The 27,944-nt window shown below is 38.3% G+C and overlaps 1 protein-coding gene across 2 annotated transcripts; it reads right to left on the bottom strand.

Annotated features, from left to right (window-relative positions):
- Window positions 1–809: 809 nt before the first annotated feature.
- LOC129002576 (lon protease homolog, mitochondrial-like) lies at window positions 810–27,393 on the bottom strand. 2 transcript variants are annotated; one of them, XM_054430493.1, is made up of 17 exons: window positions 26,832–27,393; window positions 25,805–25,893; window positions 25,073–25,245; window positions 22,453–22,637; window positions 21,764–21,955; window positions 19,405–19,620; window positions 18,945–19,033; window positions 18,270–18,409; window positions 17,574–17,695; window positions 16,883–17,043; window positions 16,094–16,199; window positions 15,414–15,581; window positions 14,470–14,559; window positions 13,985–14,150; window positions 12,522–12,742; window positions 11,558–11,722; window positions 810–1,132 (listed from the first exon to the last, which is right to left on the bottom strand). In XM_054430493.1, the coding sequence occupies exons 1-17, from the start codon at window positions 27,270–27,272 to the stop codon at window positions 983–985; spliced, it is 2,874 nt and encodes a 957-aa protein (XP_054286468.1). In that variant the 5' UTR covers window positions 27,273–27,393; the 3' UTR covers window positions 810–982. The 2 variants fall into 2 exon arrangements, with proteins under 2 accessions (XP_054286468.1, XP_054286467.1); XM_054430492.1 differs by having other exon boundaries at window positions 22,453–22,691.
- Window positions 27,394–27,944: the final 551 nt, after the last annotated feature.

Below are 27,944 nucleotides of genomic sequence, written 5' to 3' on the forward strand. Positions count from 1 at the left end.
AAAAATTTATCACAGAATGAATTTACTTACTCAGGATTGCTATAGACCTTTTTCTGATTCTATATTGACCTATTGATCTGTCCCCGGACTTTAATAGGTTGGAGGAGAGACTATTGAGAAGTAAATACTGATTGGTCTCAAAAAAGGAAAAAGTCACTATGTTTACAATTTTATAAAATCATTAATTTCAGTCTGCCACACATTTGATTAATTAAAAAAATAGGGATCTTTAGGAATTTTAAAGTTCAATTTACTTTTCATAACCAATTACGGGTTAGTGTGACAGTTTTCTACAATTATTATTAAAAACAATCTTTGTTTGAGTAAAACTCCTATTTAAATAATAATTTAGAAGAATATTATGTCAAGGACTCTTTATTCAAAATTAACAAACAAACAGATTTAAAATCTTTCACAATTATTTAAAAATATAAAGAATAACATTAACAAAGAACTATTTGCTAATCATATCAAAATTGTTGCAATGTATAATGGATAAGGACCAGAACCAATTTCAAAAGAAGTGTGAAATAAAACCATCTAACGAAATGAAACACTGTAATGAGCTCTCAGAAGTCTTCTTGTCAAAATAAAGAGATATTCTACAAGAAGGTTAAATATTCAAAAGTCTTGGCTCTATTAAATTTCTGTGCTTTAAACACACCCTGCAATAACAATTCAAATTTTACTGCCATTCACACTTTTTGTATGAATTATTCAGTCGCTTCCAACTAAATCCAAAACCTATTTTAAAATGGTATTATTGTGAAGCCTTTGTACAGGGAGGTTATTTTAGAACAACAAATAAGTTAGTTTTCTAAACATATATTTTTTACAAAATAAACATTTTAATTAACATTGGTATCGTATAAATAATTAAATTACTTACAGGCAGTTTACACTATCAGTCAGTTCTGCATTATAATGTTTTGTAAAGATTTGTTTAGTCTAATAACAATAAACTTAAAATCTAAGCGGTGTCTTAACTTTTGGGAAACACTATTTTGTACACATCCATGTAATTACTGACAAAATGCACTTCTAGACCATCTGTGATATATTTGGGTAAGTCGTTAAAATCTTTCTTGTTTTCCTCTGGAAGAATTATGCAAGATACACCAACTCGCTTTGCCTGCAACCGAATACAGTATTTTATTTTACCGAAGAAAAAAAAATGCTAAAAAATATCTTCACAAAACTAAGTTCTTAGGCCTTCTGGGAAATTGGTATATATGACCTACATGGATGATGGAAGGATTTGGGTAAAAGATATATATTTTTTGTATTACACAGATGTCAACTCACAGATTTTGTGTTTCACATTGTAAACTGAGGCAGCATTATTTAAATACAGCTCAGTTTTACAAGTAAATAATCTTTTAAGTAAGGTTAATTTTTCCAAATTTTATTACACAGTTTCATTGTATTAGCTAGCTACGCATATTGTACTGAATAGCCTATGACTAAAGCAGTGCAAAATAATGAATTAATTTTGTTTCGGGTTGCATATTTTTAAGTTTAACTATTTCATATGGAACACTTGAGGAACCACACCACAGCAAACCTACAGGCTAAGCAAATTTCCATTTACCTGGTTGGATTTACTCAAAAATATTCCCATAAAATAGTCTGCTCTATTTCCTATTTAAATAGGCTAACATTAATAGATGAGTGAACGAAGTGAACGAATCTATGTATCGTGTATAGCGGAGTCGGAGAAAAGTTGTCCGCTGGAGTATGTGTGTGTGTGTGTGTGTGTGTTCGCACCCAAAACTCAAGAACCGTTGCACTTATAGCGTTCAAATTTTGCACAAATAGTTATGACACCAGTGCAAAGACACCATTAAAATTCTAGACGATTCCGCTCAGTAGTAATTATAAAATACTTAAAAAACATTTTTAAATTTGTCCCATAAGAATAACATTAGGAGCTACCTTCTTCTTCTTTTTATTTGTTTACGTTTTGCGACCAACAATTTTGTTGTCTACTTAAGACAGAGAGAACGACTTTTACTCTAAGCTCTTTCATTCATGGAGTAAACAGTTTGGCGTCTATGAATATATATCATTATAATTTCACAGCTTTCAGAATAATGTTATTTAAGCTAATTAAATTTCAAAACTTTCATAATAATAAATTGAACTTAACAATATTAGTCGGCAGTTATAAACCGTTTATGTTCAGTATTAAAATTTCGCCTTTTAATTAAAAGTATATAGGTATGTATGTACTTAGAACAAAGCAGCTTTTTACATTATTCAATTTAATGTTGGCATTGAATATTAAATATTCAAAAATGTTGGTATATTTTTATACTAAAATGCTATGCGAAGGGGGGGGGGGGGCAGGTCCCCGACGTAGAGAGTAGTAAAGGAAGCGGAAAGGTGAGCAGTGAAAAGAAAGGAGTACGGAAACCCTTTAAGACTGTTAAATTAACGTATCTGTAATACTTAAATGCTATGGAAAGATAGGGAAACAGGTCTACGATGTAGGAAGTAGTGAAGGAAATAGTGAAGGAAGTAGTCAAGGCGAGCGCTGCGGAGTGTGGGGGGCCTTTATGACAGTTAGAATAATGTATCTGCAATTCTAAAAATGCTATGGGAAGAGAGAGAAACAGGTCCACGATGTAGGAAGTGGTGAAGGAAGTAGTCAAAGTGAGCAAACCGGAGTGTGGGAAGCCTTTGTGACAATTAGAATAATGTATCTGCAATTCTAAAAATGCTATAAGAAGGGAGGGAAACTGGTTCACGACACTTAGGAAGTGGTGAAGGAAGTAGTCAAGGCGAGCATTCCGGAGTGTAGAAACCCTTTGTGGCAGTTAGATTAATATAACTGCAATTCTAAATCCAACAGGAAGGGAAGGAAACAGGTCCACGACGTCGGAAGCGGTGATGGAAGTAGTCAAGGCGAGCAGTCCGGAGTGTAGAAACCCTTTGTGGCAGTTAGATTAATATAACTGCAATTCTAAATCCAACAGGAAGGGAAGGAAACAGGTCCACGACGTCGGAAGCGGTGATGGAAGTAGTCAAGGCGAGCAGTCCGGAGTGTGGGAACCCTTTGTGGCAGTTAGATTAATGTATCTGAAATAATAAAATGCTATAGGAAGAGAGGGAAACAGGTCCACGACGTAGGAAGTGGTAATGGAAGTAGTCGAAGCGAGCATTCTGGAGTGTAGAAATCCTTTGTGGCAGTTAGATTAGTGTAACTGCAATTCTACAATGCTATGGGAAGGGAGAGAAACAGGTCCATGACGTAGGAAGCGGTGATGGAAGTAGTCAAGGCGAGCAGTCCGGATTGTAGAAACCCTTTGTGACAGTTAGATTAATATACCTGCAATACTAAAATGCTATAGGAAGGGAGGAAAACAGGTCCACGACGTAGGAAGTGGTAATGGAAGTAGTTGAAGCTAACATTCTGGAGTGTAGAAACCCTTTGTGGCAGTTAGATTAGTGTAACTGCAATTCTACAATGCTATGGGAAGGGAGAGAAACAGGTCCATGACGTAGGAAGCGGTGATGGAAGTAGTCCGGAGTGTAGAAACCCTTTGTGACAGTTAGATTAATATACCTGCAATAATAAAATGCTATAGGAAGGGAGGGAAACAGGTACATGACGTAGGAAGTGGTAATGGAAGTAGTCGAGGCGAGTATTCTGGAGTGTAAAAACCCTTTGTGGCAGTTAGATTAGTGTAACTGCAATTCTAAAATGCTATGGGAAGGGAGAGAAACAGGTCCATGACGTAGGAAGCGGTGATGGAAGTAGTCAAGGCGAGCAGGCCGGAGTGTAGAAACCCTTTGTGACAGTTAGATTAAAATACCTGCAATACTAAAATGCTATAGGAAGGGAGGGAAACAGGTCCACGACGTAGGAAGTGGTAATGGAAGTAGTCGAGGCGAGCATTCTGGAGTGTAGAAATCCTTTGTGGCAGTTAGATTAGTGTAACTGCAATTCTACAATGCTATGGGAAGGGAGAGAAACAGGTCCATGACGTAGGAAGCGGTGATGGAAGTAGTCAAGGCGAGCAGTCCGGAGTGTAGAAACCCTTTGTGACAGTTAGAATTATATACCTGCAATACTAAAATGCTATAGGAAGGGAGGGAAACAGGTCCACGACGTAGGAAGTGGTAATGGAAGTAGTCGAGGTGAGCATTCTGGAGTGTAGAAACCCATTGAGACAGTTAGATTAGTGTAACTGCAATTCGAAAATGCTATGGGAAGGGAGGGAAACAGGTCCACGACGAAGGAAGCTGTGATGGAAGTAGTCAAGGCGAGCAGTCCGGAGAGTAGAAACCCTTTGTGACAGTTAGATTAATATACCTGCAATACTAAAATGCTATAGGAAGGGAGGGAAACAGGTCCACGACGTCGGAAGTGGTGAAGGAAGTAGTCAAGGCGAGCATTCCGGAGTGTGGGAACCCTTTGTGGCAGTTAGATTAATGTATCTGCCATAATGAAATGCTATAGGAAGGGAGGGAAACAGGTCCACGACGTAGGAAGCGGTAAAGGAAGTAGTCAAGGCGAGCAGTCCGGAGTGTAGAAACCCTTTGTGACAATTAGAATAATATACCTGCAATACTAAAATGCTATGGGAAGGGAGGGAAACAGGTTCACGACACTTAGGAAGTGGTGAAGGAAGTAGTCAAGGCGAGCATTCCGGAGTGTGGGAACCCTTTGTGGCAGTTAGATTAATGTAGCTGCCATAATGAAATGCTATAGGAAGGGAGGGAAACAGGTCCACGACGTAGGAAGCGGTAAAGGAAGTAGTCAAGGCGAGCAGTCCGGAGTGTAGAAGCCCTTTGTGGCAGTTAGATTAATATACCTGCAATACTAAAATGCTATAGGAAGGGAGGGAAACAGGTCCACGACATAGGAAGTGGTAATGGAAGTAGTCGAGGTGAGCATTCTGGAGTGTAAAAACCCTTTGAGAAAGTTAGATTAGTGTAACTGCAATTCTAAAATGCTATGGGAAGGGAGGCAAACAGGTCCACGACGTAGGAAGCGGTAATGGAAGTAGTCGAGGCGAGCATTCTGAAGTGTAGAAACCCTTTGTGACAGTTAGATTAGTGTAACTGCAATTCTAAAATGCTATGGGAAGGGAGGGAAACAGGTCCAAGACGTAGGAAGCGGTGATGGAAGTAGTCAAGGCGAGCAGGCCGGAGTGTAGAAACCCTTTGTGACAGTTAGATTAAAATACCTGCAATACTAAAATGCTATAGGAAGGGAGGGAAACAGGTCCACGACGTAGGAAGTGGTAATGGAAGTAGTCGAGGCGAGCATTCTGGAGTGTAGAAATCCTTTGTGGCAGTTAGATTAGTGTAACTGCAATTCTACAATGCTATGGGAAGGGAGAGAAACAGGTCCATGACGTAGGAAGCGGTGATGGAAGTAGTCAAGGCGAGCAGTCCGGAGTGTAGAAACCCTTTGTGGCAGTTAGATTAATATAACTGCAATTCTAAATCCAACAGGAAGGGAAGGAAACAGGTCCACGACGTCGGAAGCGGTGATGGAAGTAGTCAAGGCGAGCAGTCCGGAGTGTGGGAACCCTTTGTGGCAGTTAGATTAATGTATCTGAAATAATAAAATGCTATAGGAAGAGAGGGAAACAGGTCCACGACGTAGGAAGTGGTAATGGAAGTAGTCGAAGCGAGCATTCTGGAGTGTAGAAATCCTTTGTGGCAGTTAGATTAGTGTAACTGCAATTCTACAATGCTATGGGAAGGGAGAGAAACAGGTCCATGACGTAGGAAGCGGTGATGGAAGTAGTCAAGGCGAGCAGTCCGGATTGTAGAAACCCTTTGTGACAGTTAGATTAATATACCTGCAATACTAAAATGCTATAGGAAGGGAGGAAAACAGGTCCACGACGTAGGAAGTGGTAATGGAAGTAGTTGAAGCTAACATTCTGGAGTGTAGAAACCCTTTGTGGCAGTTAGATTAGTGTAACTGCAATTCTACAATGCTATGGGAAGGGAGAGAAACAGGTCCATGACGTAGGAAGCGGTGATGGAAGTAGTCCGGAGTGTAGAAACCCTTTGTGACAGTTAGATTAATATACCTGCAATAATAAAATGCTATAGGAAGGGAGGGAAACAGGTACATGACGTAGGAAGTGGTAATGGAAGTAGTCGAGGCGAGTATTCTGGAGTGTAAAAACCCTTTGTGGCAGTTAGATTAGTGTAACTGCAATTCTAAAATGCTATGGGAAGGGAGAGAAACAGGTCCATGACGTAGGAAGCGGTGATGGAAGTAGTCAAGGCGAGCAGGCCGGAGTGTAGAAACCCTTTGTGACAGTTAGATTAAAATACCTGCAATACTAAAATGCTATAGGAAGGGAGGGAAACAGGTCCACGACGTAGGAAGTGGTAATGGAAGTAGTCGAGGCGAGCATTCTGGAGTGTAGAAATCCTTTGTGGCAGTTAGATTAGTGTAACTGCAATTCTACAATGCTATGGGAAGGGAGAGAAACAGGTCCATGACGTAGGAAGCGGTGATGGAAGTAGTCAAGGCGAGCAGTCCGGAGTGTAGAAACCCTTTGTGACAGTTAGAATTATATACCTGCAATACTAAAATGCTATAGGAAGGGAGGGAAACAGGTCCACGACGTAGGAAGTGGTAATGGAAGTAGTCGAGGTGAGCATTCTGGAGTGTAGAAACCCATTGAGACAGTTAGATTAGTGTAACTGCAATTCGAAAATGCTATGGGAAGGGAGGGAAACAGGTCCACGACGAAGGAAGCTGTGATGGAAGTAGTCAAGGCGAGCAGTCCGGAGAGTAGAAACCCTTTGTGACAGTTAGATTAATATACCTGCAATACTAAAATGCTATAGGAAGGGAGGGAAACAGGTCCACGACGTCGGAAGTGGTGAAGGAAGTAGTCAAGGCGAGCATTCCGGAGTGTGGGAACCCTTTGTGGCAGTTAGATTAATGTATCTGCCATAATGAAATGCTATAGGAAGGGAGGGAAACAGGTCCACGACGTAGGAAGCGGTAAAGGAAGTAGTCAAGGCGAGCAGTCCGGAGTGTAGAAACCCTTTGTGACAATTAGAATAATATACCTGCAATACTAAAATGCTATGGGAAGGGAGGGAAACAGGTTCACGACACTTAGGAAGTGGTGAAGGAAGTAGTCAAGGCGAGCATTCCGGAGTGTGGGAACCCTTTGTGGCAGTTAGATTAATGTAGCTGCCATAATGAAATGCTATAGGAAGGGAGGGAAACAGGTCCACGACGTAGGAAGCGGTAAAGGAAGTAGTCAAGGCGAGCAGTCCGGAGTGTAGAAGCCCTTTGTGGCAGTTAGATTAATATACCTGCAATACTAAAATGCTATAGGAAGGGAGGGAAACAGGTCCACGACATAGGAAGTGGTAATGGAAGTAGTCGAGGTGAGCATTCTGGAGTGTAAAAACCCTTTGAGAAAGTTAGATTAGTGTAACTGCAATTCTAAAATGCTATGGGAAGGGAGGCAAACAGGTCCACGACGTAGGAAGCGGTAATGGAAGTAGTCGAGGCGAGCATTCTGAAGTGTAGAAACCCTTTGTGACAGTTAGATTAGTGTAACTGCAATTCTAAAATGCTATGGGAAGGGAGGGAAACAGGTCCAAGACGTAGGAAGCGGTGATGGAAGTAGTCAAGGCGAGCAGGCCGGAGTGTAGAAACCCTTTGTGACAGTTAGATTAAAATACCTGCAATACTAAAATGCTATAGGAAGGGAGGGAAACAGGTCCACGACGTAGGAAGTGGTAATGGAAGTAGTCGAGGCGAGCATTCTGGAGTGTAGAAATCCTTTGTGGCAGTTAGATTAGTGTAACTGCAATTCTACAATGCTATGGGAAGGGAGAGAAACAGGTCCATGACGTAGGAAGCGGTGATGGAAGTAGTCAAGGCGAGCAGTCCGGAGTGTAGAAACCCTTTGTGACAGTTAGAATTATATACCTGCAATACTAAAATGCTATAGGAAGGGAGGGAAACAGGTCCACGACGTAGGAAGTGGTAATGGAAGTAGTCGAGGTGAGCATTCTGGAGTGTAGAAACCCATTGAGACAGTTAGATTAGTGTAACTGCAATTCGAAAATGCTATGGGAAGGGAGGGAAACAGGTCCACGACGAAGGAAGCTGTGATGGAAGTAGTCAAGGCGAGCAGTCCGGAGAGTAGAAACCCTTTGTGACAGTTAGATTAATATACCTGCAATACTAAAATGCTATAGGAAGGGAGGGAAACAGGTCCACGACGTCGGAAGTGGTGAAGGAAGTAGTCAAGGCGAGCATTCCGGAGTGTGGGAACCCTTTGTGGCAGTTAGATTAATGTATCTGCCATAATGAAATGCTATAGGAAGGGAGGGAAACAGGTCCACGACGTAGGAAGCGGTAAAGGAAGTAGTCAAGGCGAGCAGTCCGGAGTGTAGAAACCCTTTGTGACAATTAGAATAATATACCTGCAATACTAAAATGCTATGGGAAGGGAGGGAAACAGGTTCACGACACTTAGGAAGTGGTGAAGGAAGTAGTCAAGGCGAGCATTCCGGAGTGTGGGAACCCTTTGTGGCAGTTAGATTAATGTAGCTGCCATAATGAAATGCTATAGGAAGGGAGGGAAACAGGTCCACGACGTAGGAAGCGGTAAAGGAAGTAGTCAAGGCGAGCAGTCCGGAGTGTAGAAGCCCTTTGTGGCAGTTAGATTAATATACCTGCAATACTAAAATGCTATAGGAAGGGAGGGAAACAGGTCCACGACATAGGAAGTGGTAATGGAAGTAGTCGAGGTGAGCATTCTGGAGTGTAAAAACCCTTTGAGAAAGTTAGATTAGTGTAACTGCAATTCTAAAATGCTATGGGAAGGGAGGCAAACAGGTCCACGACGTAGGAAGCGGTAATGGAAGTAGTCGAGGCGAGCATTCTGAAGTGTAGAAACCCTTTGTGACAGTTAGATTAGTGTAGGAAGCGACGTAGGAAGCGGTGAAGGATGTAGTCAAGGTGAGCAGTCCAGAGTTTTGGAACCCTTTGTAAAAGTTAAATTAATCTATTTGAAATTCTAAAATGCTATAGGAAGGGAGGGAAACAGGTCTACGACGTAGGAAGTGGTGAAGGAAAAAGTCGAGGCGAGCATTCCGGAGTGTAGAAACCCTTTGTAATAATTAGAATAATGTACAGTATCTGCAATTCTTAAAATGCTATGGGAAGGGAGGGAAACAGGTCCACGACGTAGGAATGGTGAAGGGAGTAGTCGAGGCGAGGAGTCCGGAGAGTGGGAACCCTTTGTGACAGTTAGATTAATGTATCTGCAATAATAAAATGCTATGAGAAGAGAGGGAAACAGGTCCACGACGTAGGAAGTGGTAAAGGAAGTAGTCAAGGTGAACAGTCCAGAGTGTGGGAACTCTTTGTGACAGTTAGATTAACGTATCTGCAATAATAAAATGCTATGAGAAGAGAGGGAAACAGGAAATACATTACGTATATTACCAATTACTTTGGTTAATTAATGGACGAGAAGTTAGGATTGTTGTTGACTGAGATTTGGTTTTTTTAAGAGGTTGGTCCAGCCTCTTTTAACCTCGCCCGTGTCTGGATCGTTTACAGCAAAGCAATTTGTGAGCCGGTACAGTACAAAGGTGAACTGTACTGATAAAATTTAGTGGCAGTGACCAGGATCCGAACTCACGACATCGCTGCCTTGGGCCCGAAGTTCGCGTGACGCTACCGACTTGAGTCACCGACTCACCATTATTTGCCCCGACTCATGGGTTGATTTGCCCATACAAATAACATTATTGTGTACACCAGTGACACCGGTAAGTGTGCTAGGTGTGGGTGGACTCTTTCATTATTGCGCTCATGTTCACTCATCCTGTTACGCGCAGAATAAGCGTACTACTAGTTTTTAAGAGTACTTAGGTTTGCTGCTACAGGGAAGGCGTTTTAACAAAATGTTGATATCTTGAATATGAAATAAACAAATTTGCTAAAATTAAATCAAACTATTTCCATAAACAAGCAAACTACAACAATTTATTTATCCTCCAAACCTACAGTTGTATTTTTTACTATCTCCATAGTTGTTAGAAAAATACAACACTTCTGTATATGTACTAAATTATTATTTTTTTAAGCTCTACAAAATGCTTCCTAAAGGAAGAAATCAGAGTTTTCAATTAATGTTTTTTAAGGGTCAAACATGGGAAAATCCAGTATTTACCCCATAAAACACTCTTCCCACACCTCATGCTGATTCACACACACACACATCTATATGAATATACAGGGTTAGGCAAAAGTCTGGAACCCCCCAGTTAACTTTTTAACGCGTTGCAGTAGGAAAACCAAACTCGGCACATATTTAAAACATAAGAAATTGCACTTTTTCAGCAAAGTTACAGCTTTGCCCCAGCCCCCAAAATGGGGTATTATGGGGGCAGCCCCAAATCTTCAAATGTAAACACCTATCATGTGACCTCTCATTCTAAAGGGTTTATCAAGAGAAATTGAATGGCGCAAACCAGAGGTCAATATCGCACCCATAATCAAAATGGCAGCCATTTTAATTTAAGATGAGCAAGCAAGATAAAGTCTAGACACCCCCAGTTAACTTTATATTGTGTTGCAGTGGGAAAACCAAACTCGGCACATGTTTACTACATAAAAAATGCACTTTTTCATTTAAGTTAGAAAGAACTTGTACCCGGCCCCCAAAATGGGGTATTTTGAGGGCAGCACCAAGTTTTCAAATGTAAACACCTATCATGTGACCCCTCATTTTAAAGGGTTTCTCAAGACAAATTAAATGGCGCAAACCAGAGGTCAATATCGCACCCCTAATCAAAACGGCAGTCATTTTGAAATATTTCCTATAAACTTTTTAACAGGTTATAGCAGGAAAACTAAACTCAGCACACCTTTATAAAAAAGAGAATTCACTTTTTGGTCAGTATTAAAATATTAAATTTTTAAAGTTCACTGTGGGTGTCCAGGCTGGTCAGTATTAAAATATTAAATTTTTAAAGTTAACTGTGGGTGTCCAGACTTTATCTTGCTTGCTCATCTTAAATAATTAAAATGGCTGCCATTTTGATTAGGGGTGCGATATTGACCTCTGGTTTGCGCTATTCAATTTCTCTTGATAAACCCTTTAAAATGAGGGGTCACATGATAGGTGTTTACATTTGAAAATTTGGAGCTGCCCCCAAAATACCCCATTTTTGGGGCTGGGGCAAAGTTGTAACTTTAATCAAAAAGTGCAATTTTTTATGTTGTAAATATGTGCCGAGTTTGGTTTTCCTACTGCAACGCGTTAAAAAGTTAACTCGGGGGTTCCAGACTTTTGCCTAACCCTGTATACTATCTATGAATGGATGATCATTATAAGTGGTATTCAGTTCAGAAAAATAAGATCTGTCTTCTTTTCTTTAGGTCCTACTGAACAACACAGAAAATAAAATTTACTTCCCTCCCTGGTAAAAAATCAATCACAGTTGATATGATACATATGATACAAAGTTTACATAATGCAGCCATAATATATCTACAAAAATATTTAATTATGAATGAAATGTTGTCACTTACCGCGATGGTTTTCTCCTTGATGCCACCCACAGGCAAGACAATGCCTCTGAGAGATATCTCTCCAGTCATGGCCACGTTCTGACGTATCGGCTTGTCTAGAGCCAGTGACAATAGAGCTGTCACGAGAGTGACGCCAGCGCTGGGGCCGTCCTTGGGTGTGGCACCCTGCAACACAACAAACCCTGTCAGTGAATCTTTCTAAGTAAAGATTTTGGAGAAGGAATTTAACTTTGGTTAGCAGACTAAAATTATTTGCAATGTCTATTTCATGGCAATTTAAGAACTCGGTGGCCTTGCTGTGACAATAGATAGGCCTCCATTTAAATAGTTCTAAAATGTTGACATACAGAAGACCTCCCTGTGGACTAATCGATTACTTTGAGACTGCATGTTATTTCTTTGTTGTATGACTAAACGTAAATAAATAAGGTAAATCAATCAAACTTTTTCCCCTTGACCAAACTCTGAAGATAGGGCATCTGATAGGGGAGAACTTTGGCCAATGCCCTTGAATGCAATTTCTTATTGTTTAGGAAAATTTGATGAAGCCTTGTATGAATAAAAATGAGTTATTTATTAGCCTATGCCTAATTGTATTTGATCTAATATTTTGATGTATAAGAAATGTTCTTGTATTAAGATGATTATTTTGTAATTGATATGATGTGTCCTACTTTTTTGTAAAAAGATCAATGGAATAAATTATTCTTATTCTTATGACCTTGTCTCCTTTGTAGGTTTGCCCAAGGAGACACTTCAATCATTTAATGATTTAACATATACAATGGGTTTTCTGTGGCCCAGTTTATGTTGGATCGAGCCTCTACCACATAATATTTATTTCTAAACGTTGTCCAGTTCATTACATTGCAATTGTAAATAATCTTCAAACATTAAGAACTCTTGATCTCCCAGTTGTAGCAACTGTTTGGATAACGTAGACTGTGTGGAGAGTGGAGTTTACCTCAGGCACATGTATGTGGATGTGATTGCTGGTGAGGAACGTGTTGTCAGGCTGCAGCTCTCTCAGTGTGTTGCGGGCCACAGTCAGCGCTATGCGACAACTCTCCTTCATCACATCCCCCAGGTGTCCGGTCAGTTCTACAGAACCACCAGGAGCTGAAGACTTGCTCTCTGTGTCCACCTGTTGGCGAAGAGCTGTCTCGATAAACAGAGTGGAACCCCCTGAAACAAAAAAAAAAAAAACACGATCAGAATAGGCAACAATTTGTTTTAAAGAATTGGCACTTTTTACACTTTTTCCTACTTTAAATAAATATAACAATGACTTCTTAGAGAATAAAAAATAATTTTGACATAAAAAATGGTACATGCAATCCCTATTCGTCCAAGAATATCTAGAACATTTTCAAATATATGCCTAACCCGTCTTTACTTATCCCTCAAAAAGACTGAATACCGCATTTAATTTTTTTAACCATTGAAAATTACAAAATAAAGCTTTGCACATAACTAGCATACATAAATACATAAATCCCAGAAGCGCCTTATTACTTTTGAAAAAAAAATTTTAGAAGAATTTTTGGACCAGTAAAAGAAGGAAATGCATGGAGGATAAGGAAAAATGAACACTCTGTTCACTGGAGGCAAATATATCCACATGTGGCAATACAAGTTTGCCAAGCTGCTGGATGTGAGCCATAGTTAGAGAGTTAAAAGAATTATATGGTGAACCAGATTATTGTGGGAATAGTTAAGAGTAGGAGGTTGAGATGGATGGGCCATATTAACCGTAGAAGTGAGAGAGAGATGGTAAAGATGGTACTCAGAGGTATACCAGAAGGAAGGAGACCATTAGGTAGAGCAAGAATGCGATGGGTTGATGAGGTGACGAAGGACTTAAGAGGAATGGGAGCAGACTTGGAGCTGGCAGAGGATAGAAGAGCTTGGAGGCACATGGTTGGCGAGGCCAAAAACCACCTAGGTTTCCAATGGCCACAGGAGTAGTAGTAGTAGCATACATAAAAATCCAATTTTTTATGCACATATCATTTTTGTATCATACTGAGGACGGTCCACAAGGAGTCAGAAGGAAGTCATTTAAATGAGAGGATAGGTCAAATAGAACATTCAATCAAAAGACTCTTTTAAGAGAACACAGTACCACAACCCGACCTCAATAGGTTCCTTCTAGCCAAAACAGCAATGTTACCAGCTTGAACTTGTTGAACAAAGCAAAGCTGCTATTACTCTATTCAGGCAACTGAATTTCAAGTTTTTAGTACTCACATGTAAACCTACCAGTTATAAGACGCTTACTATAATGCTCAAACCTACTTTTACAAAAGTGAACCCGAAAAAAAAAACTTCAAAAATTCAGAGTCCTAAAGTGGAAGTGGAAAACTGTTATTGTGGTGTGCAGCTTGATTTTAGATAGAAAATTTCAACATATAACGCAGCACTTACCCATCGCAGTCCATGCCAGTCCCATGACCACTCCCGGAGGTGTCACTTCGTACATCCGATCGTGTGTAAATACAGGTTTGCCAACAAACTCCTGCAGATTGTCTGCAGTCACCTCCACGCTGTCCGATTCCTTCTTCACAACTTTGAACGCAACTTTCCGCACCACCTGTACACAGTTCACTGTTTGTTGAACGAATTTCGAGCCAAGTCTATTTTTTTTTTTTTATTAATCTCATATTTTGGAATTTTTTTTATTTTCCTCTACGCCAATATTATGAAAATAGATAATTCTTTTGCTATTTTACTTATTATTTTCTTACTGCTGCTTGAATTAAAGGTGGCTACATTCCTATATCAAGTTTTGCAATCTATTTAATATCTACTTTCTAAATATCTGACTAGAAAATCCAGAAAATATATCAAATTTGAGTTTGCAATATTGAATTTTACCAGTTTAACCTTTTTTACATATGTAACTATTTTACCTTCTCAATGTGCTTCTGTAGATTTCTCACTCCACTCTCTCTGCAGTATGACTTAATTAATTTGCCGAGGGAGTCATCTTTGATCGTTATCTGGAAAAGATCAAGTTTTATAAATACCAACTTCTTCTGTGTATATTATGTAGCAGCATTTTTACCCTGCAACCTTGTTACTTTGCATGACAGCCATTTTGATTACAAATCGATGAAAAAATTAATAATTCAATTGCATACATCAAAATTGTACCCACCTAGTATTAAATCTTTTGCTTTTTTCTATAAAACGTGAGAAAACAAGCTACTGTAGTAGCTAGGCATTAGGAGACTTTACAGCACTAGTGGGATAGTGGTGTTGTAAGGTGTTAAGCCTGTCATCCGGGATATGATTGATCAAGTAGTTCATGGCCTGGAGGAGATTGCTCTCACTTCTGTCAATTCCTGATTGGCCACTGGTGCTTCAGAAAACACTTTTCCCGGACAAAGAAGGTAGGGACAAAGAAGAAGGGATCACCAAGAAAGATGAGTATGATGTTTATCACACCTTCTTCAGGAGAAGACACTTCTCTGAGGAAAATCTTTAGCTCTCCTGTTTAGTGGTTTAGTGGTAGGCTACCAGTCACAGCTTATACAGTTGCGAAAATTACGCTCCAAGGCAAGGATCAGCAGTCGTCTAGTGCTTCTTTTCAAAACAAGAGAATGGATGGCTGTACAACCTCTACATTTTCTAAGTAATATCTTTGATTCATGAGGGCCCAGAACACCTAGCCCATGAAGTCATCAGATGAGGATTCTGGCCTGATTTGCCGTTGCCGGTAGGGGTTCAAGTCGGTATCAGTCTCACATTATTCCTATCTGAATGTGTGCATAGTTCATTTCTTCAATGTGATTAACTACAGCAAATAGCCACGAATACAACTGTAGCCTAAGCATGAGATATAATGACCAACCTGTTCAACCTGTAGGCCTGAGTCCCGCATGGCCTGTGGAATGAGGTACTGCTTGGCTATGGCCATCTTTTCCTCGGCCACGTAGCCAGACACATCAATCATCTCCATCCTGTCCCTCAGTGGCTCTGGGATTGTATCTATGACGTTGGCTGTGCAGATAAACAATACCTACAACACATTAAACAAAATACAAAGTTGTAGTGAGGTTGGTAAAAATATCTGTGAATGATTCAATTATCGGTACTTTAAATTTTTTAACCAAGTGCTTGTGCTATAACGAGTATTTCAAACCATGCATGAAAACTACTTGAACATAAACTGTAAAATTAACACCTATCAGCCCTGATCTGCTCTCTGAATTGACTATAGTTTTTCTTGCCTCTTTGGTGTATGTTATCCTTAATACTAATACACCTATCTGATCAGACTCTTGAGGTATCAGCTGGGCCTTCACACAAGTCCTGGAACAAAGGTTGTTAATAGAAGGGCAAGGTTGAGTACTTAATGAGTTTTAAGTTTCCCAGGAGTGTGACAGGCAGTTTAATTTACCCTTTCAACCCTCACCGCTTCAATCCAAAATGTACAAATAATTACAAGTGGCAGTAGTATCAATTGAGCTTAAACTAAGTTCTAATACTCCCGCCTGGCATCTAGAATCTACAATACAGCTTGTTGTTCACCTTAGACAGGTCTACTGGAACATCGAGGTAGTGGTCGAGGAAGTTAGCGTTCTGCTCAGGGTCCAACATCTCCAACAAGGCAGACGACGGATCCCCTTGGTAACCCCTACAAAAACAATGGGAATGGAAAAATGAACTGTGAACAATATCTCAAATAAGCTTACTTATATTTTTAAATATAGAGGTTGGCAGTCCTATTAACATTGCATTTGCCTTTACATATCGGTCTCAAGCCTGATTGAGGAACATATCCAAGATAACAAGGGATGAATCGAATCACTACAGTACTAAAATGAACTGAACTAATAAATTTAGTGGCAGGCACCAGGATGCAAACCCACGACATCCCTGCCATAGAATCATAGTCAGTCACGCTACCAACTATTAATTTTGACCTATCAAAACACAACATTTTGGTATTGGCAAAACAATAAAATACAGGTAGGTTATGTGTTCTTGTTTAAATACTTTTCTAAATGTAACATTGGTTCCGCTGTTTTGGCCGTGTACTGTTTCATTTAGTAAAAGTTCCTAAAGGAGGAATGTCGATATTTGATAATATGGTAAGGTATACATAAAAAATACAGACATATTATAATGTTACACAATACTGGTCTTTTTTATGAAGTTAAGTGAAAATAAGATAGGAAGGTCAGTGGCAGACATAGTAAAGATAATAGAATGTCTTTTAACACTCAACTATAGCCATGTGCTGTGGACTGTCCCTGTATGTTTGAAAATCATTTTAAAAATTAACAGTAGATCAGATTTTTAAAATAAAACTAATACCTTCCAATCTTGTCCACTTCATCAATGAGAACGAGAGGATTTTCCGTCTTTGTCTTCTTGAGACACTGTATCAGTTTTCCCGGCATGGCGCCTACGTATGTTCTGCGATGTCCCTTGATCTCAGCCACATCTGTCATGCCTCCTACGCTGAATCTGAAATACTGACAACCATCCAATAAGGATAAGGCAGTTATTAAAAGATGTATTCAAGTGTAACCAGTGAGCAGGCGCTAGCAAGTGTGAACAGGGTTTAGTAAAAGTATACGTTTCAAAAGTATTCATATACAATGCTCATTACTACATGAATGATAGGTTTCTATTGTGAAAATTGGAAAGAGACGAAATCAAATTCACTGAGATGGCAGTTAATATTTTTTATTATTGTTATTGTTTTTTTCTTGTGTTTAGGCATCCAGACAATGCATGGTGTGATATTTTACCGTTAGACTAATGAATCAGAGTAAGGAATGCATACCAAATGGTTTCATAATCATTTAGGTTTGACACGTGTTTTCAAAATGAAAATGTACGCTTGTCAGAACTTTTTATTAACAGTTTGTTCTTGGAAAGTGTAAGTACAGGGAAACTGGTGTGAATTTTCACACATAGGTCCAACTTTCTAAAATTATTTGATGTGGAAAATTATCTGACCACTACAATAAATTATCTGGTACATCTCATCTCCACATACCTTACGATTCAAGGCTTTGGCGATTGACTTGGCAATACTTGTTTTCCCCACTCCCGGAGGCCCGTAGAAGCACAGGATCTTTCCTTGGGTTGAACCCTTCAGCTGACTGACAGCGATGAACTCTGGAAAATCATTATACATTAACAGTTCACTAGCTTCAACTTAAGTAGACAAATGTCATCACCAAGGACAATGCAAGCTGTAATTTACTAATGAAGAGATCCTACCTCTGATATCCATGACACAACGGCAATAGTAAAACAAAGTACAACATAGACAAACATGATACTAATACAACATCAAATCTAGAAACATTTACAATATCAACCAACACAGACCAAAGAAAATTAACAAGCAAAACACCAACATACATCGATCTAAATTTCTTTAGGCCTATCTTCTTCTGAATTTCTTGAAGCCCATATATTAAAATAAAAAATCCATAAGCTCCCTAAAAATGTACCTACTAAGTAACCATACTATAATCTGAATGAATTCTACCACAAAAAACCATCGCTTTGCGGATCAATAAAAACATTCATATTCAAACACAAACATGAACACATCCTCAAACAAGTTGAGAATTGTCTGATATCTTCAAAAAAATTGAAAAGAGTGATTGTGAAAGATGTAAGATGTAAGTGGTTTGGTATTGAAGTTTATCTTGCTTACTAAATCATTTCAATATCCACCCACCCAGTATTCTCTTCTTGACGTCCTCCATGCCATAATGGTCCTCGTCTAGGGTAGTCGCAGCCTGGGTTAGGTCCAAGTTCTCCTCACTCATGATGCCCCATGGCAGCGAGGTCAACCAGTCCAAGTAGTTGCGAGTCACACTATATAAAACATTATGACTGTTAGTGTTACAAATACTAGTGGTCTATGACCAAACTTCCACCTCAAACTATTTATGCAAGCTAGCCCAGCAATATTGGCTGGAAGCTTTATCTGACATGGCATGTATACTGGGAGCAGACTAGTGAAAAAGCTGCAAAACATTGTAGATCAGCAAGAGAGGCCCATCTTGGCTCTAGTCCCTGCTTCTCCCAGATTGAAGTGAAACTCAAGGATGTCTCCATATCCAAGACTCCATTCTATCAAGATCCCGAAGAAAAAAAACCAAGACAGCAAATCTTCACCTCAATAAATAGTAAATACTCTTCCCTCAACTAATTTACTTGAAAGAATGTTGAAAATCATGAATAATCGTAAACTAAAGAACTTAAATCCAGTATGAATCTTGATTAATGATTTTCCCACGAACAATTTTTTCGGGTAGACAAGAAAGAAGGATTTAGTAAAAAATATTATCGCCTATTTATCATCATTTTGGTGTCACAACATGTAAACTAAGTTTTATTTTCTACTCACTTGAACTCAGATGAATGGCTCTCCAGCATACTCAACTTGAGTAGCTCCTCTTCTAAAACCTCCATAACAGCTGTTGGAACTTTCATTTCCTATAAAACATACTTTACATTAATTCCACAGGAACATAGAAGGACATTTCTACATAATATAGAGTAAAACTATAACTCGGCGAAGACACATAGAAGTAGAAACACATAAATCCTCTCCATAAGGCATACAACTTTTCACTGTTATTTCTCTCATAAAAAAACTTGTACTTATTTTAAAGTTTTTGATTTTTATTGAAAGCTTTTTTTAGCTGCCACCTTGATCATACATTGTCTAGTCCCATAAAAAGTACTTTGTTCCCTCCCAAAATGTTCACTAAAAACATTCCTTTCACATTTTATCTCCCAAGAAATCCCATTAAAAATTTGCGAATATACATTAAATACTTGATCTATAATTCACAACTGTGTACCTTGATTCTCTCCCTGAACTTGTCTCCGATGGCGTCTTTGTCGTCCTTCTCCATGCCCAGCTCCTTCTTGATGACCTTGAGTTGTTCCTGCAGGATGTACTTGCGATGTTGCTGTTTCACCTTCTCCTCCACCTCTCGGCCGATCTTCTGTTGCAGCTTACTCAATTCGTACTCCTTCTTGAGTAGCGACAGGGACAGCATCAGTCGCTTCGGTATCTAGATCACAAACACTGTGATACGAAATGTTTTTATACTTATTCCCCCTGCCTTGAAATGTCAACTTTTACAAAATCTTAAGTCTTACGAAATCTAAATCGACGTTTATATAGTTAAAATCATGGTTTCAAAGACTGTTCCCTTAATAGTATACATTTCTGATACAGCTGAACATTTTATCAACTCAAACTCGTTACTGTCCATCAGAAGGCCTAGCTCAGTTTTACTTTTGTTCTTAGGACTGTTTGGGCTGTACATAATCCTAGTTTCAAAAATCATAATTTTTTTATTTTATTACAAGGTTCCAGGTATTAAAAAAAGAGGGATTTGAGGAAATCAAAGATGAATAACGTACTGTATTATAGCAATCGAAAAAGTAACGGATAAAAACAACAAAATGTAAAGGTTTTAAAATTTGTATTAAGTATTTTAAAGTTGATTTTCAAAATTAGGCTACAAACTTTTTTAAATACAGAGTCATTACAAAGTTTTTGTAGGCTACAGTAGAACCCTTCTCGTTTACTCCGTCCCTTAGTTTTATTGAGCTCAAGCTTTCAATGTTTCTCAAGCAAATCTTAGGCGATTCATTACCTGTTGCACGCCACAGGCTAATTTTAAGTTGCTAAATTTTCTATCTGTTTCAAGGGAAACAGAGCATCAAAACAGATACAAAACATAATATAACACGTGACGTAACAAAGTAATTCTTGCTGTGCAAATATTAAGTTCTGTACTGAGCAGTTAATAATACTTATAACAGTTTGTTGGTTTTATAACAGTACCGGTACTCTATTCAATTCAATTCAATTCAAACTTCTTTATTCATTATTTTGTACAATATATACATCGAATAGTGTCAGGTTGTACAACAACTCAAACTAGCCTAAGTGACAATCTCATCCACTCTATGCAGAGGAGACTGAAAAAGCGTTTATGTACCACACAGTCATTCATTATGACTGTGATGGGTGGAAAAAATCTTCAAAAGAATACGGAGCTATTTTAATCAGATATTCTTTTAATATTTTTTTAAATTTGTTTTTATTACTTTCTTTTTTAATTTCTTTTGGAATTGTATTTAAATATCTTTGACCGATGTAGGAAGGTTTCTTTTCAAAAAATTTTGTATGATGTTTATATGTTATTATGGAGTCTTTATGTCGAGTATTGTATTTATGAAGGGTTGAAATATAATCTGAAGGACGAGAATCAGCTTTCTTAATTGCCATTAAAATGCAGTCAAAAATATACTGTCCGTAGACTGTCAAAATATTGAGTTCAACGAAGTGTTTTTTCACAGAGGCATCACGCTGTAGTTTTAGCATTATTCTAATTGCATATTCTTGTTTTTTTAATATATTTTCAAGATTAATTTTTGAAGTTGCTTCAAATAAACAAATCCCAAAAGCAATATGGGAATGTATGTATGCAAAATAGATTTTACGCATTGTTTCAATATTACAATAAAAAGACATTTTCCTCAAAGCAAATACCTATTCCAGAACTAATTTTTGGTAAAATTTTGTCCACATGGTTATTCCAATCTAGATGCTGATCAATAGTTAAGCCAAGAAATTGAGCATTTGGTTTTGTTATAATTTGCTGAGAATTCAAATCTATCACTGGTTTTCTCTTATTTCTGTTTTGCTTTGTTTTAAAATTAATACAATATGCAACAAACATTGTGTTTTCTTGACAATCCGATCTTTTTTGCTTCTGAACTTACTTTCTGTTTCCCAAGGTGGCATAATAGAGTGGTTCTACTATATTTTGACTATTTAGAGAAGATAAATTCCATGAATAATAGTTTTTACAATGTTGTTTCTTTGACTATAGATTGAACTAGACATTCCCATGTTAAAAAGTGTAACCAGTTATACAATAAACTTAGTTCAAATGAGTTAATAGACAAAGTGTGCTTGCAATGATGTAAATTACTGATTTCTATTAAACACACCAACTTATCAGCCAAGACAAACTGAACAACTTATTGTAAGCTATAGCATCTGTAATGTCTCATATATCATAGTATCAAATACTTTGATAACTCAGCACACTCAGCGTTTGGCTCATTATATGTTCTGTTTGAATAAAAGCTGGCAACAGCTGTTTCATAAGGGAATGTCTACTTCAGTATTCTCACGTCCATCTCCTCCAGGACGGCCTGTAGTTCGCCAGGCTCTGCGCCGGTCAGCACTGCGCCGAGGTCCGACAGGTACACCGGGTTGTCTACCACTCGCTGTCCCTGGTGTAACATCTGCTGTAGAGACTCCCGGTACAGAGGGTTCAGCGAGATTATGTCTCTGATGGTCTTTATCACCTCTTGTGTCAGAGCCTGCACAAACAAACACTAGCTGTCAATCTAACTCATTCATTTTTTGTTTGGAAATCAACAAAAAGTGCTGAATAAAAACAGTTACAAGAGCCAATAATGGGTTGACCGTAGCACGTTGCAGTCATAGCATACATCGGTTATTTTTTTCACATCATTGTTACTAGATGTTTCAAATTCACTAGTTTCTTAACAGCATTGGGCACATAATTTAAATTATACTATGACAAAATTTCGGGTGGAGGGACAAAAGTGTATTTTAAAATCGGGGTTTATTGAAATAATGTGTAATAGACGACAGAAATTAGTCACACTTTAAAATTTCAATGAGAGAATAGGAAAAGTCGGTCGGGGAAGGCGTTCGCTCGCTCGCGGTAGGCTGACGAGTTCGACATGCAGCCCTGCCACACAAAGCGCTCGGGTGGAGGGATAAGAGTTAGGTACATCATAACTTTGACAATTGGTAAACTGAAAATATTATTAGCAATACATAAACTCACCTTAACTTCTTCAGTCTGTCTGAATTTGTCGTGCACAATATTCTCCACCTCTACCATCAAGACAGGGTTTACATCCGGGTCCGTCTCCTTCTTCTCTCCCTGAACTTCTGGTGGGATCTCCGGTTGCTCTGGAGCTGGAGGCTTCGGCTTTCGATTGCGAGCTTTTCTGCGACCCACCGCAGACTCTTCAACAGACACGTTTACGTCGGTTTGTAACATTGGAAACTTCAGGACCATCTCTACAAAACCAGAAAAGTAAAATCTGACATCATCCACTGTTGCTGATAATATTACGGTTCTATAAATACATTCTTTAGCATAAGGAACAACAGGAGTTGAGGATAGGAAAACTAGTTGACATTCTGTCTCCAGTGCCTTTCAAATACCCCCACCGCAGCAAACCTGCAGACTAAGAGAATTTTCATTTGCCAGATTGGATTTACACTGAAATATCTCCTTGAAAATATTAGACTACAATTTATTCCCTACTAGCAGAGTACCCGTCCTTCGTACGGGGTTGGCATATAAGTATCAAATGCTTATATGCCAAAAGATGCAAAAGAAATAATGCTAGTGCTGCACCCTGTTGGTAATCCTTGTAACTTTAATGCTATTGAACATCATAGAACAGAACCAACTTGTTTAATTGAAACAGCTGTTAAGATTCATTAATTCCATTTCTCATAAGGTTAACATGGGAAACTCCAGAGCCACTGGGGCGGAGCCCCGAAGGATTTTTTGGGATAAAAATATGCCTATATGTTAATCGGGAATGTGAGCTATCATCATGCCAAATTTCAGCCCGATCCGACCAGTAGTTTTTGAGATTAGCTCATACAAACACACACACAGACACCACCTCTTCTTTATAATAGTATAGATAGATTTAAATAGCATTGGTTTAACGAGTACTTAGGTGTGCTGCAACAGGAAGGGTTAGAAAGTGTGTTTTTTTTGTTTTTTTTTTTAATTTGGATACGTAGTTTAGTATGAAATAAATGCATTTTCCAAATTTGATAAAAATATGTTCATGAACCAAGAAACTTTGACAGTTTACTTATTCTCCATAAGCAATCCCATGCTAATAACATGGGGATTTTAAATATGAACACAATTTTTTGGAATTTTCTCCGTAACCATTAGGCGCATTTAATAACATTTCGATGTACTAAATAATTAGTTTTGTTAAGCTCTACAAAATGGTTTGGAAAGGTTTACAAATTGGTTAATCTCCTTATATTGATTTAAAAGAGTAGTCAACTGTATAATAGATCACAGAGAATTTTAATGACAGAAATCACCGTATTTGTTGTCAGAGAAATACAGCTGGTGACATCTACGGCCCTTGACCGATCGCTACTAGTATCTAGTACAAAAACATCATATGCTATCATGCTGGTTGCGTCAAATGTCCTAGCCACCCTCTTGAACACGCTCAGGACACACACGGGGGGGTCAACCCCGTGAGTCAGCAGAAATGTTTGCAGTCCGGTTTTTTCCTTACTTCCACCCACCCCCTGCATACACTGTCTGCACTAGGCCAAGTGCCAGCTTATTTGTCACGAGCTGTAAGTCCTTCTTTATTTTAGGCCTACTGAATTAAAGAGCTCAGAACACTACACAGTTCTTTACCAAAATTGATCTCATGATTGTGGCAGCCAATGGGTTCTCAAACAGCTCCGTTGAATGTGGTAATAAAGTTAAAAATTACGATACAACTGCTTATTTATTTGTATTGCACATTTACTTGTAACGAGTAAAAAATTACCGTGGGGTAATATTTCACGGTCATCTCGAATAAGTTGATTTGTTTCACGAAAAGTCTGCAACGAACGCTGGACATAGTGACATCATATGAAGGGGATGACTAAAGTTCTCAACCCAGACGCCAGGGACGGTAGGAGAGGACCGCTCAACAAGCGCCCCGGGCAGTCAGTTGTTCTTCAGCCGTCGACAAAACGTTCACTCCCCACGGAACAATAACTGGGAGTCGTCACAAACCGTTTAGTACACGATTCCTCACAAACAATATATCTGGCGAAAGCCAATACTAGGAATCCCGAGACGAGACGAACACTGGTAAGTGTAGAGCCACGATAACGCTCTATTTTACTACCAGTCACGTTTAATATAATTATTTAAAATTATGTTTTGTATTTAGTCGATTACTAATGTTCAAGGCAGGATTCTGTGCGCACGAATAAGCGAAGACTCTTGTCTTAAACGAGGCTTTGGTGGTTACCAAGCACTATATTGTTATTTCAATTTGTGTTATAAACACCACGTTATATTGACCGATTAAAATTAGTTACGAACGACTCTGGGGATTGGTCGAGTTGTTATTATTAAGACACGATTTACTTTGGTGTCAACCTAGTATCGATTTACGTTTTATTAAATCCTGTAAAGCATTCCGTTATATTCTTAATTCGCGTGGTATTTTAATTGTTAATTCAAACTCAATGCATACCGTACTTATTTCACAAAACCACGATACTAAAATCTAGTTTTGTCTCACTACCCAACTTGAGTAGCCTATATCATTGAGTTGCACACCTCAAAACCATTCATTTAACTTAATGAGCTAAATATTATGCCTGAGTACGAAGCACGGTATTACCATTTGCCGGAGGTACTTCTTCGATGTCTTGAATTGAGTTAATCAGCTTAATCCTTCGATGGGCTAGAACAACCAATCGCAATCTCTCACCCATATCGTGTAGCTCCTGTATTTGGGCAAACGTCCCAATTGAGTAAACATCATTTACATTGTTTACTACTTGGCTGTCATTTCTGAAAAATTAAATTCACATTTAATTTTTTATTTTTATTTCTAGTTTGATCAGTAACATGGATCAATTATAGTAAAATTATAATTTTGATCAAAACTATAAAGCTAAAAATATTCACCCCACATTTTATGCTTGAACTGATTGAGTGCAATTTTTATTCTCAGGAGGCTTGCGAAGTCATAGTTCATTGATGTGACAGCTTTCACCACTTTGCGGCGGGGAGATTATTCATGGAAACACGGTCCAGGATCTGTTGTTCCCGGCAATTTCATCAACATGTTTTCATAATCAGCCTATTCATCAATATACGCTAGGTAAATTCCAAGAAATTAAATTCACAAAATTAAATACGGTACTGGTAGTTAAAATATTTAACAAAGTTATAAGCTGAACACACCCCTTGTGACAATAGCCGATTTTGGCCTACTTAATCGAAAATTTTTAAGTAGGCATAATTGATAACATACTTTACTATAAACTACTACATACTAATAACCACATACTAGTAATTGTGGTTGATTGATTGGTAACATAACTAACAATTATTCTGAGTTACTTACTCTTCACTGCGCTTCAGGAAAACACCACAGTATGGATGATTTAATTTTACTTTCCTCCTGATTAAATCAATCAGCATTGGATTCGTAATCTGAAAATAAAACATGAGTTTTATAGTAGGTCTACCGTATTAAAATTTATTTTAAAATACTCTGACTCTAAACTTTCTTAGAGGTAGGGCCTACATCATCTCAGGCTATATCTTTTAGGGGAACGAAACTTGTCTACCACAATGAAATGACTTTTCTTTCCCTGGTAATTATCAACACAAAGCCACCAGGACTAACTAAGCCTACTTAAAAAGGATCCAGCTTGCTTAAATTCAATAAGTACCTACAGATACTTCTCCACACTACCGTACCGTCCAAACAGCCTCTGTCAGATCGTGTTAAGCTCTTGGTCACAACAGGTGTAGGTAGCTAGCTTAGACTACTCCTCATGAGCTGTTGGCCATATTTAACAATAATATGATTGGCACCCTTGAGCTCCTAGCCAGGGAGACAAAACCTTCTAAGTTACTACGGTGATTGATTAAACCTAACAGTCTAAGTTTACAATAACTTGGGCCTACTTCCTACAGCCCACTAAGTTAAGTTAGTTAACCCAAAATTCTGACATTCTCTTAACTTAGTTTGAATTTAATTTTTCAGATTTAAGATCTCTAAATATCGTGAAAACTTGCATTTTACTAATCGTGATGGAAAATGTCCGCAATAATCCCTCAAACACAGGTTCTCTTGGTTCATCTCCCAGGATGAAGCACGTCATCTAGGCTTCACAACCTTTTTAGTAATACGATAAATGGTTGTGATTGAACGTTTTTGAAACGTTATTAATACTAATGTGGTACCGGTAGGTAGGTACTGTGAAGTTTATGACAACCCTTACAATTTATAGAGTTTAAGAATTGTTAACAACCTACTTCAGCATCTGGTTAAGTAACTTAGGCCAAAAAAATGTTTACCAAGATACTAGAAAGTTAGAAGGCACTCATAATCTAAAATAAGTTTCTCATTTTAGGCTACTTACATCGATGAGCTTTATGAAGCGTGGGAAAAGAGGATTCCTGTTGACTGCTATTAGAGGAACATGAGGCCAAACCTCTGGCACAACAACAGTGGCTGGTAGTGCTTGATGGACTATGTAATCTTCTGAAGCAGAACCATCATCTGGCGATTTAGGATCATCATCATCATCATTTGAGCTTGATTTCTGGCTAAAAGATCTTATGTGTCTTGAGCAAATCTGTGTTTGAAAACTATTAACATAATATCTATGACTTGATGTTAAACAACCAACCGGAGAATATTCAGTTCTGTACCCACATAAGCTAGATAAACATCTAGAATGTAAATGAGAGTGATTTTTGTCTTTAAGTTTGAAAAGTACACTATTGTCTAGCTTACCATTTTTTACTACATGCCTAGCAAACATGACAGAACTCCTTTGTGCAAAATTAATTATATACATGTTGGTAGGATATAAGCTCTATTTTATGGTTACAACAGCTTTCCTCCCAACTTCTGACCGTATAAGTGATTAACTTAAACTTATGTGTTCCCAAACCAACAACTTCGTTTTTTACATAACCTCAATCCTAACCTAACAATCACAATTTTTGACATTGGACACCGAAAATCTCTGTGATTGTTGTATGATGCAATTTTCCTTTTTCTTATACATCTGTGGACAGTGATGGTGATCAGGACAATATTTCATGGTAATATCATTGATTATATTTCTCCCAAGGATGGGAGATTTATCTTTAAATATTAACGTTACTCTTTAATGTATAACTAATAAATAAATAACAATAGTCATTTATTATTAGTTATTTAATAAAATAGTTTTTTAATAAAATAACAACCAAACTTAGCACTCGTGTATTTTACAGTTTCTGTTGGACACTCTCACCACAGACAATATAATACTTTAATGGTTTATTCTATTGTCTGTGCTCTCACTCAACTCTCATAGAGCTACGACATGGCCGCCTTTAACCACAGAATATAGGCATTTTTCTAACTTAACTCCACGGCCGCCTTTAATCCCAGGCCGCGGCCTTCGAATTGTCAACATCGCAAGTAGGGTTGTAACAGCTGTTTTGTTTTGGAGGCAGCTAATTTTATTTCTGTATTTTTT

This window comes from Macrosteles quadrilineatus, unplaced genomic scaffold, assembly GCF_028750875.1.
Source record: "Macrosteles quadrilineatus isolate MER2022 unplaced genomic scaffold, UCM_ALF_1.0 Scaffold_9__3_contigs__length_116548681, whole genome shotgun sequence".
Taxonomy (NCBI): domain Eukaryota; kingdom Metazoa; phylum Arthropoda; class Insecta; order Hemiptera; family Cicadellidae; genus Macrosteles; species Macrosteles quadrilineatus.

Excerpts from the sequence above, each read along its gene's own strand:
- LOC129002576 (XM_054430492.1), bottom strand. The coding sequence starts at position 27,272 with ATGTATATAATTAATTTTGCACAAAGGAGTTCTGTCATGTTTGCTAGG. Across the intron at positions 17,696-18,269 it reads CGTCAAGAAGAGAATACTGG|AGTTCATCGCTGTCAGTCAG; the intron begins GTGGGTGGATAT and ends ATGATTTTCCAG. Across the intron at positions 14,151-14,469 it reads TACAGAAGCACATTGAGAAG|GTGGTGCGGAAAGTTGCGTT; the intron begins GTAAAATAGTTA and ends AACTGTGTACAG.